This window comes from Leptonychotes weddellii, chromosome 4 (assembly GCF_054177405.1).
Source record: "Leptonychotes weddellii isolate Sample4059 chromosome 4, ASM5417740v2, whole genome shotgun sequence".
NCBI lineage: Eukaryota > Metazoa > Chordata > Mammalia > Carnivora > Phocidae > Leptonychotes > Leptonychotes weddellii.
In genome coordinates this window covers 37,724,751-37,742,202 of record NC_138372.1, presented here as the reverse complement: position 1 = coordinate 37,742,202, position 17,452 = coordinate 37,724,751, and the positions used below count along the sequence as shown (strand labels likewise).

The 17,452-nt window shown below is 37.2% G+C and overlaps 1 protein-coding gene across 4 annotated transcripts in view; it reads left to right on the top strand.

The window, feature by feature from the left end:
* The window catches only part of NRDC (nardilysin convertase), a 108,991-nt gene that overhangs the window by 82,936 nt on the left and 8,603 nt on the right, over window positions 1–17,452 (top strand). For all 4 annotated transcript variants that reach the window (XR_014144498.1, XM_081816897.1, XM_081816896.1 and 1 more), the window contains 11 exons: window positions 804–881; window positions 3,020–3,140; window positions 3,217–3,275; window positions 3,567–3,621; window positions 9,293–9,397; window positions 11,079–11,202; window positions 11,717–11,803; window positions 12,728–12,847; window positions 13,940–13,991; window positions 14,906–15,056; window positions 15,676–15,803. Coding sequence is in view for 3 of the 4 variants with exons in the window: in XM_081816897.1 (XP_081673023.1) it covers window positions 804–881; window positions 3,020–3,140; window positions 3,217–3,275; window positions 3,567–3,621; window positions 9,293–9,397; window positions 11,079–11,202; window positions 11,717–11,803; window positions 12,728–12,847; window positions 13,940–13,991; window positions 14,906–15,056; window positions 15,676–15,803 (1,080 nt within the window). In the remaining variant the exon portion in view is untranslated. The remainder of the gene's footprint in view (window positions 1–803; window positions 882–3,019; window positions 3,141–3,216; window positions 3,276–3,566; window positions 3,622–9,292; window positions 9,398–11,078; window positions 11,203–11,716; window positions 11,804–12,727; window positions 12,848–13,939; window positions 13,992–14,905; window positions 15,057–15,675; window positions 15,804–17,452) is intronic.

Sequence of the window (17,452 nt, the reverse complement as noted above, 5' to 3'; positions counted from 1 at the left end):
TCCTAATATTATATCTTAACTTCTAAGAGTTTATTGAACTCCTTAAACTAATTTTAAAATTTAAGAATGCTTAGATTTCCTAACTTTATTTTTCTATATATTTTTGTTTTGGTAGGAATACATTTCTGAAATTATAGTAGAAGCCAGTAGGAAAAGACAGTTTAAATAATATATATACAATTACTCAGACTATTGAAGTATGTTATTATATAATGTAACATTTTTACACCTGCTACACTTACATTACATTGTCATGAAAACTCTATGAGTAAGTAGCTGGGCAAGTAAAGAGAAAAAGAAAAATACAATGAGGTTAAGTCTCTTGTTCAAGATCATGCATTGACTTAAAGGAATAACTAAAACTATAAGCTAGATTTTTCTGACCCATAAAGCAACACATTTCATTTTACTACAGAGCTTGATGCAATACTGAAAGCTTTTCCTGACACTGAGGGATTCATTCTCTGTATTAGGTTCTAAAATGATAATCTGTATTATTTGCATTTTGGGTGAAACAAAAATGAAAGATTTTACCATAAAAAGAAGTTTGGCATTCAAGAGAAAAAGTTGTAGTCTTAATTTTGGAATGAACATAGTGATTTCAGATAAAGAAGTTAATTTTATCATGTTTTCTGTTTTTACTTTGCTATTATCAAATTAATAATAATTTCATGTGTGGTGGAATTTATGTGATAATAAGTTTATAATCATATTCTTAAATATCATAATATTTGAAGTAAGAATTCCTTGTGTGCTTATACCTTAATTATTTTTATTTTTGACCTTAACATTTTTTTTTAAAGGGTGAAGCCACTTCATTATATCTCTTGGTTGGTTGGGCATGAAGGCAAAGGCAGCATTCTTTCTTACCTTAGAAAAAAGCAAGTATTGGGGTGCCTGGGTGGCTCAATTGTTAAATGTCTGCCTTCAGCTCAGGTCCTGATCCCAGAGTCCTGGGATCGAGTCCCTCATCGGACTCCCTGCTCGGCGGGAAACCTGCTTCTCCCTCTCCTACTCTCCCTGCCGTGTTCTCTCTCTCGCTGTGTGTCAAATAAATAAATAAAATCTTTAAAAGAAAAAAAAAAGCAAGTATTTAATTAATAAGTATTTTCAGTGTAGCAGTCTCTGAAAAATAATAGACAATAAGCATTCTATAACCTAGTCTTGTTTTATTTGCCAGAAAGCCTAGAATCAAATCTAATGTTTAATTATAGTCACTTTAATACCTAAATTATTTTAATAGCCCTATTATATTTGTGTATTTCCTTGAAAGCCACCTTTTAGCCCTTATGGGAAGTTAGTTGTACACAAAATTTTAAAAATCATAAATAAATGGATTCCAGAGTTACATAAAAGGTTAGCTCTAATCAAGAATTTAGATTTGAGGGGCACCTGGGTGGCTCAGTCGTTAAGCGTCTGCCTTCAGCTCAGGTCGTGATCCCAGGGTCCTGGGATCAAGCCCCACCTCGGGCTCCCTCCTCCGTGGGAAGCCTGCTTCTCCCTCTCCCACTCCCCCTGCTTGTGTTTCCTCTCTCACTGTGCCTCTCTGTCAAGTAAATAAAATCTTAAAAAAAAAAAAAAGAATTTAGATTTGAATAGTAAAGAAGTCGGTTATTTAAATGCTATGGATCTCTAGCCTTTCCCAACCCAGAAGGTGGACTTTAATGAAAACTACACTGGGCAGAGAAGTAACAACAGATAGTGGGACTATGAGCATTTTAAGCAGCTGTGTTAGCAGAATGTTTCCTAATGCATTTAAGCACTTCGGTAAGTTGCCTAGTCAAATCATAGAAAGATAGCTTTAAATCAGGACCAGTAATTAAAATACTTCCTTGTTTGATTTTTCTGTACACTAATTCAAGAATGGAAAGGAAGATGGGAAATTTAAGTACTTTAAAGCACTGATATGACTAGAACATTCAAAGAAAGCTGAAAGACCAGGGTTATTATGAAAGAATAAACTAACGGTATTAGTTACATACATACCTTATGTAATAAATGCAGTATGCTTTGAGATGTGCACAATCTTTCTACCTTACCAAACTTCATTAGAATTTCACATTCTTCATTCTGGCTTCCTCCCTTCTTGTTTTAAGTTTTTGGGATTATTCTAGTAGGAAAAGATATAGTCTCATTGCTTCTTTCTTAGACAACCTATAGAGGTTAGCTGATAGTCTCAAAGAGCTTATTCAACATCCTAAGTAGGGATATATCTGAAGTATTCTAAGCTTCTTCTGGGAGACAAGTTCAAAAGGGATGAGTGACATGCCTCCACAATTTTAATATTTTGTGCTGTTCTCTTCAACAGAAATTACTGTGTCTTCATAAAACTATTAATGTTTTACTATGTTGTAATATATGTTAGTGTTTCCGTAAATATGCTATTATTTCCTTCTGGTGATTCTTGCATGCACTGCAGTTGTTTGGGAGGCCTTGTACTTTAAAGATTTATACTTTTAAACTTACTTTTGGGGCGCCTGGGTGGCTCAGTTGTTAAGCGTCTGCCTTCGGCTCAGGTCATGATCCCAGGGTCCTGAGATAGAGCCCCGCGGGGCGCCTGGGTGGCTCAGTCGTTAAGCGTCTGCCTTCGGCTCAGGTCATGATCCCAGGGTCCTGGGATCGAGTCCCACATTGGGCTCCCTGCTCGGCGGGAAGCCCGCTTCTCCCTCTCCCGCTCCCCCTGCTTGTGTTCCTGCTCTCGCTATCTCTCTGTCAAATAAATAAAATCTTAAAAAAAAAAATCTGAGATAGAGCCCCGCATCGGGCTCAGCGGGAAGCCTGCTTCTCCCTCTCCCACGCCCCCCTGCTTGTGTTCCTGCTCTCGCTATCTCTCCCTCTGTCAAATAAATAAATAAAATCTTAAAAAAAAAAATTAAAAAAAAATAAACTTACTTTTGGAAAGCATGTTTGCCTCTGAGCTTCCCAAATTTTACATAGAAAGCCTACCTATTTTGTTAATTTGAAGTATTTGTAGACTGTCAATCCCAAGATACTGATTGGATTCATTTTTTCTTAATAGGTGCTGGGCTCTTGCACTATTTGGTGGAAATGGTGAGACAGGATTTGAGCAAAATTCTACTTACTCAGTGTTCAGCATTTCCATTACGTTGACTGATGAGGGTTATGAACATTTCTATGAGGTAAATAATTAAAATGGAATTTAAAAAATGTAGGTATTACTTTATGCAAAAGCATGATCAAATGTTTTGTTTTCAGGTTGCTCATACCGTCTTCCAGTATTTGAAAATGCTGCAGAAGCTAGGCCCAGAACAAAGGTAATAAGTACATATTAGAATTAGGCTAGGAATCAGTTCTAGTGTGTTTTAGCCTTTAGGCTGCCAAATAGACATGCTTTAGTCCTACCATGATGGTTTTTCAGGCATTTCCTGCTTAAGTTCCTTCACTGGCTCCATATCCTGATTCTTCTACGTGTGAATACTGCATGGGAAACTTGAAACATTAAGGGTTTACATTTATGTGGCCAGTCTCTTTCTTCTCTTTTCTTGATGAGGATTCTAATAAGAAATTTAAATGTATCTTCTACTTATAATTTTCTTCTTTCACAGAATTTTTGAAGAGATTCAGAAAATTGAGGATAATGAATTTCATTACCAAGAACAGGTACTGGAAGTCAAATTCTTTTTGAATGTTATCTGTGACCAAGTTGAAACTGGTGTGGACATTATTCCTCTTTTTGGAAGTGTCACTGGAGTTTTAATTCTGCCACTCTCTGTCATGTGAGTCCTAAGATGGCCTTGAGGTTATCTGAAAATTAACTCTTGTGTTTTTAAGTATGTATATTGAGTAACAGCGAGAGGATTAGGCAGATTGACATAGATCATGTTGTGTGACAATCATTTTATGTATGTACTCATCCATCTGTCTATCCTTTTGATAAACATTCATGGAGAACTTGCTATGGTACTTGATACTTTGGGAATTCTAATATTATGAAGACATTCTACAGGATAATTCTGTAGTAATTACCATATGTACTATTAGAAATGGTGTGCTTTATGATTTAAGGGCAAGGAGAGCACTTGCCTTGATCTGAATAGAAACAGGGAAGGCTCCATGGATGTTGGTAAATTTGAATTGAGTTCAGCATTAAAAAAGAGATAAGGTTTGGATACATTATCAGCAATGAGAAAAACACAAGGAACTCTGGGTTATTGTGAAAAACTAAATGATATATGTATCTTTGAAGGGAAGGTATTATATAAGGCTGAAAGGTCAGGAGTTTGAAACAGGGTTTCTTTAAAACCCTTTTTGTGTCTTGGATCCCTTTGGAAATCTGTTGAATCCTCAGAATAGTATTTCATCCGTTCACCTTTTTCATCTTTCAGAAAAATTGTCATAGTGGTACAGTGACCACCGCTTTATCCCTCACCTAGATTCACCAGCTGTTAATAGTTTTCCGTATTTTCTGTCCTCTCTCTCTTTCTTTATATATGTATGTGCATGTATGCATCTTTTTCCCGAAACATTGAGATTTAATTACAGATATCATGATACTTCACCTCTAAATGTTTTTTAGCATGTATCTGCTACACAAATGTATTCTCTTGCATAAACTTCACTAAAATTTTCACACCCAGGAAATTACATTGAAACAATATTGTTAAATATTATACAAACCAGGGGTGCCTGGGTGGTTCAGTCAGTTAAGCTTCCGACTGTTGGTCTCAGCTCAGGTCTTGATCTCAGAGTCATGAGTTCAAGCCCTGCATTGGACTCCACGCTGGGTGTGGAGCCTACTTTAAAAAACAAACAAACAAATATATATATATATATATATATATATATATATATAAAATGCAATTCATAAAATAGTGTTTCTAAATGAATAAAATAAAATACAGTAGTTTTTGAAGGAATACTGAAATAAAGTACTCAAAATGGTAAAAAAAATAGTACTGTATCTTTATTAACATTAAATAACAAGGTCTAGCGGTAGTTCTAACAATTATTTCAGTTTTAAGTAGCAGTGAGTTTGAGATATCTGCAACAACTATATTCTGATTCTTTTTTTTCCTAAGATTTTATTTATTTGAGAGTGCACGTGCAGGGGGTAGGGGGCAGAGGGAGAGGGAGAAGCAGACTCCCTGCTGAGCTCAGTGTGGGGCTTGATATGGGGCTCGAACCCAGGACTCTAAGATCATGACCTGAGCTGAAGGCGGATGCTTAATCGACTGAGCCACCGAGGCGCCCCACTATATTGTGATTTTTATTGGTTAGTCATAGATGCTGCTAATACAAGTGTGGTTTGTACATATATTCGTGATAGAATAAAAATGCTAATTTAGAGGTTAGTGAAAATAAATATGTAATTTCTTCCCAGCCAATTCATGCACATACACACTCCTGAATTTGTCCATTGATATATCTTGTGGGAAGTGTCTGTGGACCCTGGATTAAAAACCCCTGATTTAGAACTGCTTCATAGAGCATCTTGAAGCTGCCTTTTTGGATCATCACCAGAGATGATTTCCTGAATTTCTACTATAAGTAGAGAAGATTTAGGTACATGAGGACAAGGTTACAAAAACTGTAAGCTTCCAGTTGCTGTTGATTCTTATGTAATCTGCTCTGTATTCTTGAATCATTGAAATAGAACTAAAAATCTTATTCTATGAAAACAGGCTGCTTTGACACACCTATTGGCCATTACAGAGTCCTATAGACACTCCTCCCTATAAGTGGACTGATAAGCATAGAACTCCACAAGTGCTGTCACCTACCTTACCAGGAGTAATGTTGTTCAGTGTCCTTATCAGCTGTGGTGGCACCATGTAGGTCAGAACTATGGCAGGGAAGGAGTGGGATCAAGAATTGTGGACTACACCCGTAAGTGATACCCAGATTCCTTTTTTGGGGATAAGCTTTTCAGCATTGGTTGAGTGATATTTTTGTTCTGTCCCTCCAGTTTCTTCTTAGCAAATCATTTCAAAATGTCTTTTTACTGACATCTCCCATTTTTGTAGCTCCTCATTTTTTTACCGTTAGCAATATTCATGAATACTTGTCTGGATTTTAAAACATGAGCCCAGGGCCGCCTGGGTGGCGCAGTTGTTAAGTGTCTGCCTTCAGCTCGAGTCGTGATCCCGGGGTCCTGGGATTGAGCTCCACACCGGGCTCCCCGCTCTGCAGGAAGCCTGCTTCTCCCTCTCCCACTTCCCCGGCTTGTGTTCCCTCTCTCGCTGTGTCTCTCTCTGTCAAATAAATAAAATCTTTAAAAAAATAAAAAATAAAACATGAGCCCAAGACATCTTAGATTAAAACCTAATCAGTGCAAAGTGAGAACAAATCAGAAAGGTCTATATCTCTGTGAGAACTGCTAAGTTAACTCAAGTAGCTCAGCTTATTTTGGCTTTTATTTTATTTATTTCTTATTTATTTATTCTTAAAGATTTTATTTATTTATTTGACAGAGAGAGACACAGTGAGAGAGGGAACACAAGCAGGAGGAGTGGGAGAGGGAGAAGCAGGCTTCCCACGGATTAGGGAGCCCGATGTGGGCTTGATCCCAGGACCCTGGGATCATGACCTGAGCCGAAGGCAGACGCTTAATGACTGAGCCAACCAGGCGCCCCATTATTTCGGCTTTTATAAATTTCTGTTTTTTTAGCAAAGTTGGAATGTCTCGTCTCCTCTTTAGACTTTTCCTGGTCTTCATCAATAAAGGCAAATAAGAATGCCCTTTTCAGACTATTCAAATCAGTCTTATTTAAGTAAGATATTTATTTAAGATTTTATTTATTAGAGAGAGCACGAGCCAGGGGTGAGGGGCAGAGGGAGAGGGAGAAGCAGACTCTCTACTGAGCAGGGATGTGGGACTCATGACCTGAGCCAAAGATAGCTGCTCAACTGACTGAGCCACCCAGGCGCCCTTAATTAAGAAATTAAAAAAAATTATTTCCCATAGGAACTTGGACTCAATATGTCTTATAAATCAACAGTATGAACTGGGTGTTTAAGGGCTTTTCTGTAGGCAGAAAAACAAATAATGTAATAATAAGGCAGGAAGAGTTTGTAGTAGATAAAAAATTAGAGGACAGACAATAACAAGTGTTGGAGAAGAAATAGAGAAATTAGAGCCCTCATACATTGCTGGTGGGAATTACAAAGTGGTGTAGCTGCTTTGGAAAACAGTTTGGCAGTTCCTTAAAAAGCTAAACAATTACCATATGAGCTCTACTGTTAAGTTCTTCTAGGTATACACCCAAGAGAATTGAAAACATATCCACACAAATACTTGTACACAAGTATTTCTTTTTTTTTTTTAAGATTTTATTTATTTGACAGAGAGAGACACAGCGAGAGAGGGAACACAAGCGGGAGTGGGGGAAGGAGAAGCAGGCTTCCGCCGAGCAGGGAGCCCGATGTGGGACTCCATCCCAGGATCCTGGGATCATGACCTGAGCCGAAGGCAGATGCCTAACGACTGAGCCACCCAGGCGCCCTGTACACAAGTATTTCTAGTAGCAGTATTCAGTATAGCCCGAAAGTGGAAACGCCCAAATGTCAGCGAATGCATGGTTAAACAAAATATGCACACTATGGAATATTATTCAGCCACAAAAAGGAATGAAGCACTGATTCATGCTACAACATGGATGAACCTTGGAAACATGCTAAGTGAAAGAAACTAGTCACTACAGGTCACGTGTTACATGATTCCATTTATATGAAATTTCCAGAGTAGGTAAATCCATAGAGATACAGCACAGACTGGTGGTTGCCAGTGGCTAGGGGGAGTGGGTAGTAGGGATTGAATGCTTAATGGATATGGGAGTTTCCTTTTGGAGCAATGAAAATATTCTCCAACTAGATAGTGGTGATGATTGTATAACTTTGTGAATATCCTAACCACTAAATTGTGTACTTTATTTTAAATTTTATTTCATTTTTAATTGTGCACTTTAGAAGTGTGAATTTTATGATATGTGAATTACATCTTTAAAAAAAATGAAAGAATAGCATTTAAGTGTTTTTCTTAGTACCTGCTCCATTGCCTTGGCTCTGGAGATATGCTTTTAGCCAGGGTCCTTAGTGTTTTCTCATAGGAAATACTTTGAATCATTCAATTTTGTTGCATACTGACCAGAGCAGTTAATTTATAAGTAAGTGGCTGGTGAGAATAACTTACTTAAAAAAAGAATGAGAACAGAATAGGAAGAATAATTTTAAATAATAATAGCAGCTAGGTGACTGGTCAACTTGATGATTCAGGAATGTTTCCTGAATTGGGAAGTGGGACAGAAAAAGCTAACAATCTTTCCTTATTTTTTCTTATTCTATTTTTATGTGATAATATAGTAGATAACATATACCTATGGTCTCTAGTTTGATGTATGCATGTCTCATTTCTGCTCCATGAATGCAGTAACCTTCACTTCTCTTCTGTCTACCATTAGATGAGAGAACAACCCATACTGTCTGGTAAAGGACTGGGTAGTGTGGTATTTTGGAAAGAGTGTTTGCTGCTACATTAGGAGTCCTGAGTTCTGGTGTCTGCTCTGCCTGTTATTTACTGTGTGACTTTGGGCAAGTCTCCTGATCAATCTGAGTGTATTTCCTCAGAAAATGTGGGAATAGAACCACTTGGTATCTGAAGGACTTGTCAGTTTTAAGATTCTGGATGTCTAGGTGCTCAATTAGTACTTAAATTGATTGCTTTCCTCTGAAAAAGAATTTTCACTTCATAGGTTATAGAACTTGTGGTTATTCTTTCAGTTTTAAATTGAGGAAATATACTGATTAATTTCTTATATCAAGACTTTAATGACACATTTTGATTTCTACATTGATTTGATTCATGTTTACAGATAGTTCTGGTTGATAGTGTTATAGTGATAAAATGATGAAGACCCTGTCTTTAAGGACATCAGTCATATGGGGCACTTATAAACAAGCATTTACAGTTCAGTGTTGTAATGCTCTCGTGATGAAGCTGTGACATGATTAGACCCTAGTGTGTTGTAGGGCTCAGGATGGGGATTGGAGGGGTGTCAGGTTAAATTCCTTAAGGTGGTAAGTTTTCTCTGGCTAAATTTTCTTAGAATTTCAAGCATCAAATTCCCCCCTCCTTTTTTTTTTTTAAAGTAATCGCTATGTCCAGCATAGGGCTTGAGTGAGCACCAAATTCTTGAACTAAAATTATATCTGCTCAGTATATTTTTGTTCAGAAGCTTTTGGTTTCATTGTTAAAAAAAAGAGAAAAATTATTTCTATTTTGTGGTAAATTAAGAATAATGGAAGTTTCTGGTGTGAAATAAGTCTCTCTTTACAGACAGATCCAGTTGAGTATGTGGAAAATATGTGTGAAAACATGCAGCTGTACCCACTACAGGACTTTCTCACTGGAGATCAGCTTCTTTTTGAATACAAGCCAGAAGTAAGGAGGTTTCATTTCTAAGAGTTACTTTTACACAAAGAGGAGGGGAGAAAGTGCAGAGATATACTTAAGAACTGTGGGAATGTAGAAAACTTGGTTAAATTTGTCAAATTTTTTTGTTTAAATGGAAGAAATATCAGTAGTTTTGTGGGTAATTTTTCATGATTGTTGTATATGATCATGTTTTAAATATGAGGAGAAAATCAAGTCCTTTTGTTAGGTATTATTATTGTCACTATTTTTCAAGTGTTATAACATCTACTAAAAAAGTGATTCCTAAGAATTACGTGCTTTAGTTGCTAGGCTTACTTAGAGAGTTATTTTGCTTACCTTTTAGTTCAGTTAGAGACTCTGGGCAATTACATTTTAACCATTTTGAAAATGTTTATGAGAAATGTAAGATTCTCTGAATTTGAAACATGTGACTTATAGACCATATTACATACAAATAAATACTTGGTCGGGTTTTTCCTTCCTTCCGCATTGGGAGTAAGTCATTTTGCTCCATATGAGTTCTCATGGCAGTTCTCAGTTGGTTGATTTTGCCCCCCAGGGGATATTTGTCAATGTCTGGAGACATTTCAGTTGTCATAACTGGGGGTGCTCTTGGCAGATTATCTAGTGGGTGAGAAGCCAGAAGTGGCAGCTAAACATCCTACAGTGTAAAAGACAGCACCCCATAATAAAGTATTATTTGGCCCAAGATGTTAATAATGCTGAGGTGGAGAAACCTTGATATAATAGGGTATTCAAAAATTTTAAAGATAGGGAAAGGTAAAGGAGGAAGCAGTAATCATGCATTCTTGTTATCTCCTAGGAAGATTGGGCCCAGGGGTCCAAGTATTTTATTCTGAACCGCCATTTGTTGTTTTTTCTCAAAGAAATGGTGTTTAATTGGTAGTTATGGTTCCAAACCTTACCCACAAAATCTGTTTACTCCTCTCATTGCTGAAGGATTATTAAAGGGGGCCTTGCAATGGGATCATTTTACTGATTCTTGGGGATGAGGTAGTATAAGCATACTCTTTGGAATCATGTACAAACTTGTTTAGGACTTCATGTTTGCCATTTCTAGCTGTGTTATTCTGTGCATATTATGTAATCTTTAACCCAGGGAAATTACTTAACTTTTAACAGGAGCCTGAGTATTATTTTTTATAAAATGGGTATACCTTAGAGTTGTTTTAGGATTAAATGAAATAATGTATGTTAAACACTACTGGGCACATAGAAAAACTTAGTAAATGAGAGCTATTTTTACTGCTAGTACTATTATTATGTAGGATTTGAGATGAACACAGTTTATAGCATTATCAAGAAACATTTGAGGGTGCCTGGGTGGCTCAGTCGTTAAGCATCTGCCTTCGGCTCAGGGCATGATCCCAGGGTCCTGCTCAGCAGGAAGCCCGCTTCTCCCTCTTCCACTCCCCCTGCTGTGTTCCCTCTCTCAAATAAATAAATAAAATCTTTTTTTTTAAAAAAAAGGAACATTTGAAACAACTAATAGACTAATGAAGTTTAATAAATTAGGGTGTTCATGACTATAGATAAAGAGTTTAATGAGCATCAAGATGCTAGGATCTTGGGGATGCCTAACAAAATATGGCTTTGCCTTTTTAACAGAGATGTATTAGGTTAAAGTCGTTATTGTGTGTGTCTCTCCGCCCCCCCCCCCCATTAGGTCATTGCTGAAGCCCTTAATCAGCTAGTTCCGCAAAAAGCAAATCTTGTTCTACTATCTGGTGCTAATGAGGGAAAATGTGACCTCAAGGAGAAATGGTTTGGGACTCAGTATAGTATGGAAGGTAAAATATTTTAATAATTGTCCTACAAGTGTAGATTCCTTAATAATTTGTCTGATGGTTCCTATGGGAAAAAAGTACCAACTTTTTTAGAAGTTTACTTGGAGATGAACATTATTCATACTGCTTTGCAGAAAATTACTTTCTGCTATGTTTATATTTATTATAACTAGTGAAAAAAATCCTGTTTTCTGGGTAGTTTGGGGAAGAATTTTGACTGTTTTAGAAAAGTACTTTTGAAACTTCAGTGTACATATATATCACCTAGAGATCTTATTAAAATATAAATTCTTATTCACTAGCTCTGGGGTAGGGCCTGAAATCCTGCATTTCTAATAAGCTCCCAGGTGATACCAGTGCTGCTAACCACACTTTGAGTAGTAAATGGCTAGCATGCCTGGATATATTATAGTTTTCCTGAGAAAGAAGAATCGATTTGTGAAGGCTAGTTGTTAATTGGTTTGTTATTCTCAGCATTGCATTGTTTATTGGATCAGTTTGTTTTTCATTTCTACAGATGTTGAAAACTCTTGGGCTGAACTATGGAAGACTAATTTCGAATTAAATCCAGATCTTCATCTTCCAGCTGAAAATAAGTACATAGGTCAGTGAAATAGCAGTCATTATACCTAATCCGTTTATGTATCAATAAAACAAATAGCACCTGTATAGTACATTTACAAAGTATCATTTGAATTCCTATTTGAGCTTCCCAGTAACACTCTGGAGTAGGCATTACTGTTTTCTTACTTTTTTGAATGAGAAAAACTGAGGCTTAAAAAGGCAAAGTGACTTTTCCTAGACTAGTCAGTTGGTAAATGGAGAAAACAGGACTTAAATGTAGATCTTGGGACTCTCTGAAACTTTTGCTTTTTCTTGTGTAAAACAATTTATGTTTTCATTAATTTAGAGGACAAGTTTGACTTTGTGTTTTTGTTTTTTTTTTAGATTTTTTTATTTGTCAGAGAGATAGAGAGAGCACAAGCAGGGGGAGCAGCAGAGGGAGAGGGAGAAGCAGGCTTCCCACTGAGCAAGGAGCCCGATGCAGGACTCGATCCCAGTACCCTGGGATCATGACCTGAGCCAAAGGCAGACACCTAACCGACTGAGCCATCCAGGCACCCCAAGTTTGACTTTGTTAGAACAGAACTTTTTGTTAACTTTCAAGTGTCAATAAGGTGGATAAAAGACATTCTCATTCAAGAATGGATTTGTTTATAGATTGGTTTATACAACTATCCTGACTAAAGGTCCCTCTTACAGTTAAGACTGTCTTTGAGAAAGACAAAGAAGCAGAACGTAGAGAGATCAGAATAATCCTTAGGAAATTACAGATCTTCAGAGTTCATTTAGTTTAAGGCCAAGAGAATTTTCTTTTCTGTGTTCTACTAATTTATTATATTCTAGCATTTGAATTTGGCTTATTTTTGCCACAAAGAAAAGTTATCTAGACTTCTAAAACCAAGAACAGATTGTTGGGAATCATGTTGAATTATTTGAATGAATTATTACTCCTTTCTCTTGTTAGCCACGGACTTCATGTTGAAGGCTTTTGATTGCCCTGAGACAGAATACCCTGTTAAAATTGTGAATACTCCACAAGGTTGCCTGTGGTATAAGAAAGACAACAAATTCAAAATTCCCAAAGGTAAAATGTTTCCCTCTCTAAAAGGAGTGAAATAAGTATAGCAACTCTTTCTCCACTTGGTAGCAACCTATTTCCGTTTGTTTGTCACCTGTCTCCCTTTCTCCTTCCTCTTCCAGTTGAAGATCTTTTCTAGGCTTATCTATCAGATCCATACTGTGCTCCTGTGTGGTCACAGAAATCCTTGTATACATTATAGATTCTAGGAAATAAATAAGGATTCAAGGCTAAAATGAAATTGTTTTAAAATATTTTTCTTGCAGTTAAATTAAAGCAGAGCCAGGTGTTTGACCGTCTTAGGGAATGGGTGGTGTGTTTTAAACATTTTTAAAAAGAAAATGAGAGTATGCTGAAGGAGATTATTCTTAGACACAATAGCTAGCCTATTCCAGCATTACAAATGTGAAATCTCCTCTATCACTCTCCCTCTACCATTTTGCTTTTATTGTAAAAGAATCACAGTATACAGTTAAATAGACTCCAGAGTTCTTGTCTTTAATGTGTTAGCCCAAACTGTGTTGCTTTTTTATTTTCTGTTCTTGTGCATAGCATAGGAACTTACTGAAGCAGCTTGGGATAAAAAAAAAATTCCCTTCGTTGCCATTTAACCCAGATGCCTAACCTCAACACAGTTCTGTGGCTCTCAGGAATTCTTGAGTTTATTGGGAAGGTGTTTCTTGAATTACTTATCAGTGTTTCTAAAAATGTTCTTAACATTTATTCAGCTTCCTTGGAACGTCTCTGCTATAAGTTTCTGTGAGCATTGGGATTGTTCTTTAATGTTTTTGACATGTATACCTCTGTAAACATTTTCTCTGACCAAAGCTCTTAATAAATACAGTATTCCTAGGCTCCTTTGTGTATCTGTCTATGTATCTGGCCTTCCCGCAGACTAAAGTGTGCCTTCTGGATACTACTTAGAATGGTAAATATTTCCTTTTTAAAGATAACTTCAGGATAAAGATGTAACGAGGATTTAAGGGCTAGTAGTTTATTTCAGAATTTTTAGAAAACATGATGTTAGGGGCATATAGCAGATGTATAAAATATTTGAGGCCTCTGGCTTATATTTTATCTTTTTTTTTTTTCTTTTAGCATATATACGTTTCCATCTGATTTCACCTTTGATACAGAAGTCTGCAGCAAAGTAAGCAATTGTCCTCTTTACTGGAAAATATGTTTCTTATTGAAAAACTATTTTGTTTGTTTCATTCTGAATCATTCTATCATTTTCTCTATCCGTACTGAGTTGTGCTGCTGATTTGTGTATTTTTTTCTGTGCCCCAAACAAATTATTTGTATTGATATTAAACATTAAAATGGAATTGTGGCTGCTCCATTTCCAGCACCCAGTTAATAAAGCATGCTGATAGCGTAGGGTAGTCATAGTATTACTGGATTGAGAAAGTTCTTTAGAAATGAGTTTGGATTAGCTTCCAGTCTGTAATGAGAACAACTGCATCTGTTGATCCTATATTTAGAAACTGGCAAGGAATCTGATTATACTTTGTAACAAATAAACTCGTTATTTATATAGATAACTGCACTGTGGGGGGTCAGAGCCTAAAATATGCCTGAATCATAGGAGGTGCTCAAGAAATGTTAGCGTACTTCTTCCTTTCCTTTGCCGCTTAAACTGTGGAATCTAACCTTAGAATGACAGGCAGTACTAGTATTTATTAATACCACTTGAAAAAATATATCAACCGCCTCCCTTATCCTAGATTTTTGTCATTCAGAAAACCTGGGCTGCAGGGATGGCTAGAGCCTTTGGGCCAGTTGCTTTTTATGCCTTTTACATTTACCCCATTTTTCAGTATAAGCATTAACATTTTACATGTATGCATAACATGACAAAGATTGGGAAGCACTGCTGAAGGTAGGTGTTCTGTAATGTGCCTACAAAACTTGAGTCGTGGGTAAGCTATATTTACCTTTGAACTACATTCTGGAGTAGTGTAATCATTGTCTTTCTAAAAGTGAAATTTCCTACTCCAGAGCACATTTGTTTGTGTTTATTTCTTGCCAATTAATGGTGCTGTTTGCATTTTATATTCTCAGTGTGGTCCTCTTTGATATCTTTGTCAATATCCTTACCCATAACCTTGCGGAGCCAGCTTATGAAGCAGATGTGGCCCAGCTAGAGTATAAGTTGGTAGCTGGAGAACATGGTTTAATTATTCGAGTGAAAGGATTCAACCACAAACTACCTGTAAGTACAAGTGTTCTGTTTTGCTCATAGAGAGCTTTAAATTTTATGTTTGTTGCCCCTAAAGCACCAAGTATAGCGGCTTATGCATGGGTTGCTATACATAGAAAGAAATGTTTATTAACGTGGTTTACTATGTTTTCTTGGCCGGTGACAGCTTTTGTGACTTGGGCCACACATAAGAGCAACATAGTCACTAATTACTAGCAATGCGTGCAATACAGCCTCAGCTTCTCTTCAGCCAACACTGGATAGGACAGCTTGATAGGAAGTTGTCATTACTTCCAAAATTAATATATAAATGTAATGTCCTCCCAGTTAAAGTCACATTTAGGGGCAGTGGAGATGCTGAATAAAAAATTAAGTTTATTTGGAAAAAGAAAATGTTTAAGACTACCCATGAAAATTAAAAAAAAAAAAAAGGGATCATTGCTCCACATTTCACAGTTACTGAAGATTTTAGCTCCTGAAGATCCTTTGAGTCACCAGTATTCCTACAAATACCTATTTCCAAGCTAGGCCCCTGGTAAAAACCAATGGGAAGCATTCCCTCCTATCCCTGCCCCCAAAATAGTGGATTTCATGCTTCTCTACTTAAAGTGCTTCTTTCTTTTCTTTTTAGCTACTGTTTCAGCTCATTATTGACTACTTAGCGGAGTTCAGTTCCACACCAGCTGTCTTCACAATGATAACTGAGCAGTTGAAGAAGACCTACTTTAACATTCTTATCAAGCCCGAAACTCTGGCCAAGTGGGTATACATAGGATCAGCTTATATTTTGAAGGCCTGAAAGTATTTGCCTTTGTAGGGGTTAGGTGTGGGGAATGAGGCTGTAGTTTCAGTGCTATTTTTCAAACAAATTAGAATTGGCTGTGGTTTAGGAGACCATCCATTGGGTTATAGGATTTCTAAACCCAGCTTAAGTAGCTGTCTGAGTAGGACTAAAATAAGCCTACTTACTATACTTAATTAGAGACTAAAAGTAAACAAGGATGTTTTTTTCCAAAGTTTGTAAGTAAATAACAGTTAAAGAAGTGCTGGCTTTGTTATAGCTCAAAATTGCTTTACTGCTAATTTTAGTATATTGGGTGTTGTGATGAGGTAGTTGAGTTAAATTGCTTAACCTTTCACTTATCTGGCAAATGCAACTATCCAGAATTCAGCCAAGTTCCCAGAGGAGAGCAAAAAGGCTTCTGACAGTCTGTAAAATAATGCTTATTAAACCCTCTGCTCATAACCCTTTGAGCTTTTCATTAGAGCCTGTTCTTTTATCCAGGGCTAATGGTAGCCTAGAATTACCTCTGTGTGAATCAGAAAAGGTACCCCTTTTGGGTGCCCGCTTTCAGCAGGTAGGAGCCTTTGTGGGAGGGAGAAAAAAGTTCCCTTTGAGCAGACACAGCCCTTTGTGCACATGGCTTGCAAGCCCCTGCTTGACCTCCTTGCTGGGCATCTAGAAATGGTAAACAGCACAATCTTATATGGAGGCCCTACTTTTGACACAGTTATTTATTTATTTGTTTATTTCGTGGTCAGTTCTTTAACTTTTTTAAATTTAAATTCAATTAATTAACATATAATGTATTATTGGTTTCAGAGGTACAAGTCTGTGATTCATCAATCTTACATAACACCCAGTGCTCATTACATCACATGCCTTTTTTCCTTTTTTTTTTAAAGATTTTATTTATTCATTTGACAGAGATAGACACAGCGAGAGAGGGAACACAAGCAGGGGGAGTGGGAGAGGAAGCAGGCCTCCCGCAGAGCGAGGAGCCTGATGCGGGGCTCGATCCCAGGACTCTGAGATCATGACCTGAGCCGAAGGCAGACGCTTAACGACTGAGCCACCCAGGCGCCCCATCTTCTTTTTTTTTTCAAATTCTATTTATTTATCTGACAGAGAGAGACATAGCGAGAGAGGGAACACAAGCAGGGGGAGTGGGAGAGGGAGAAACAGGCTTCCTGCAGAGCAGGGAGCCTGACATGGGGCTCGATCCCAGGACGCTGGGATCATGACCTGAGCTGAAGGTAGATGCCTAATGACTGAGCCACCAGGCACCCCCACATGCCCTTCTTAATGTCCATCACTCAGTTACCCCATCCCTCCACTCCCCTTTTGACACAGTTATAAGGAGCCCATAAATGAACAAAATTCAAAAGCAGGGCAGTTGGCAGTCAGACCTGTAATCACTGATAATCTGGTCACAAAAAGTTATAAAAACTAATAAGCAAATATAAGTTGGAAAGGAGAGTTGTCTGGAACCATCAATATGATGAAAAATAGCCCTGTGTTGTGTATCCAGTAACTCCTGAATACTACTTTATTAAAATGTGGTGGACTAATATACCTATTGAAGATTTGTTATTTGCTAGATACAAAACGTTTATATGTATATATT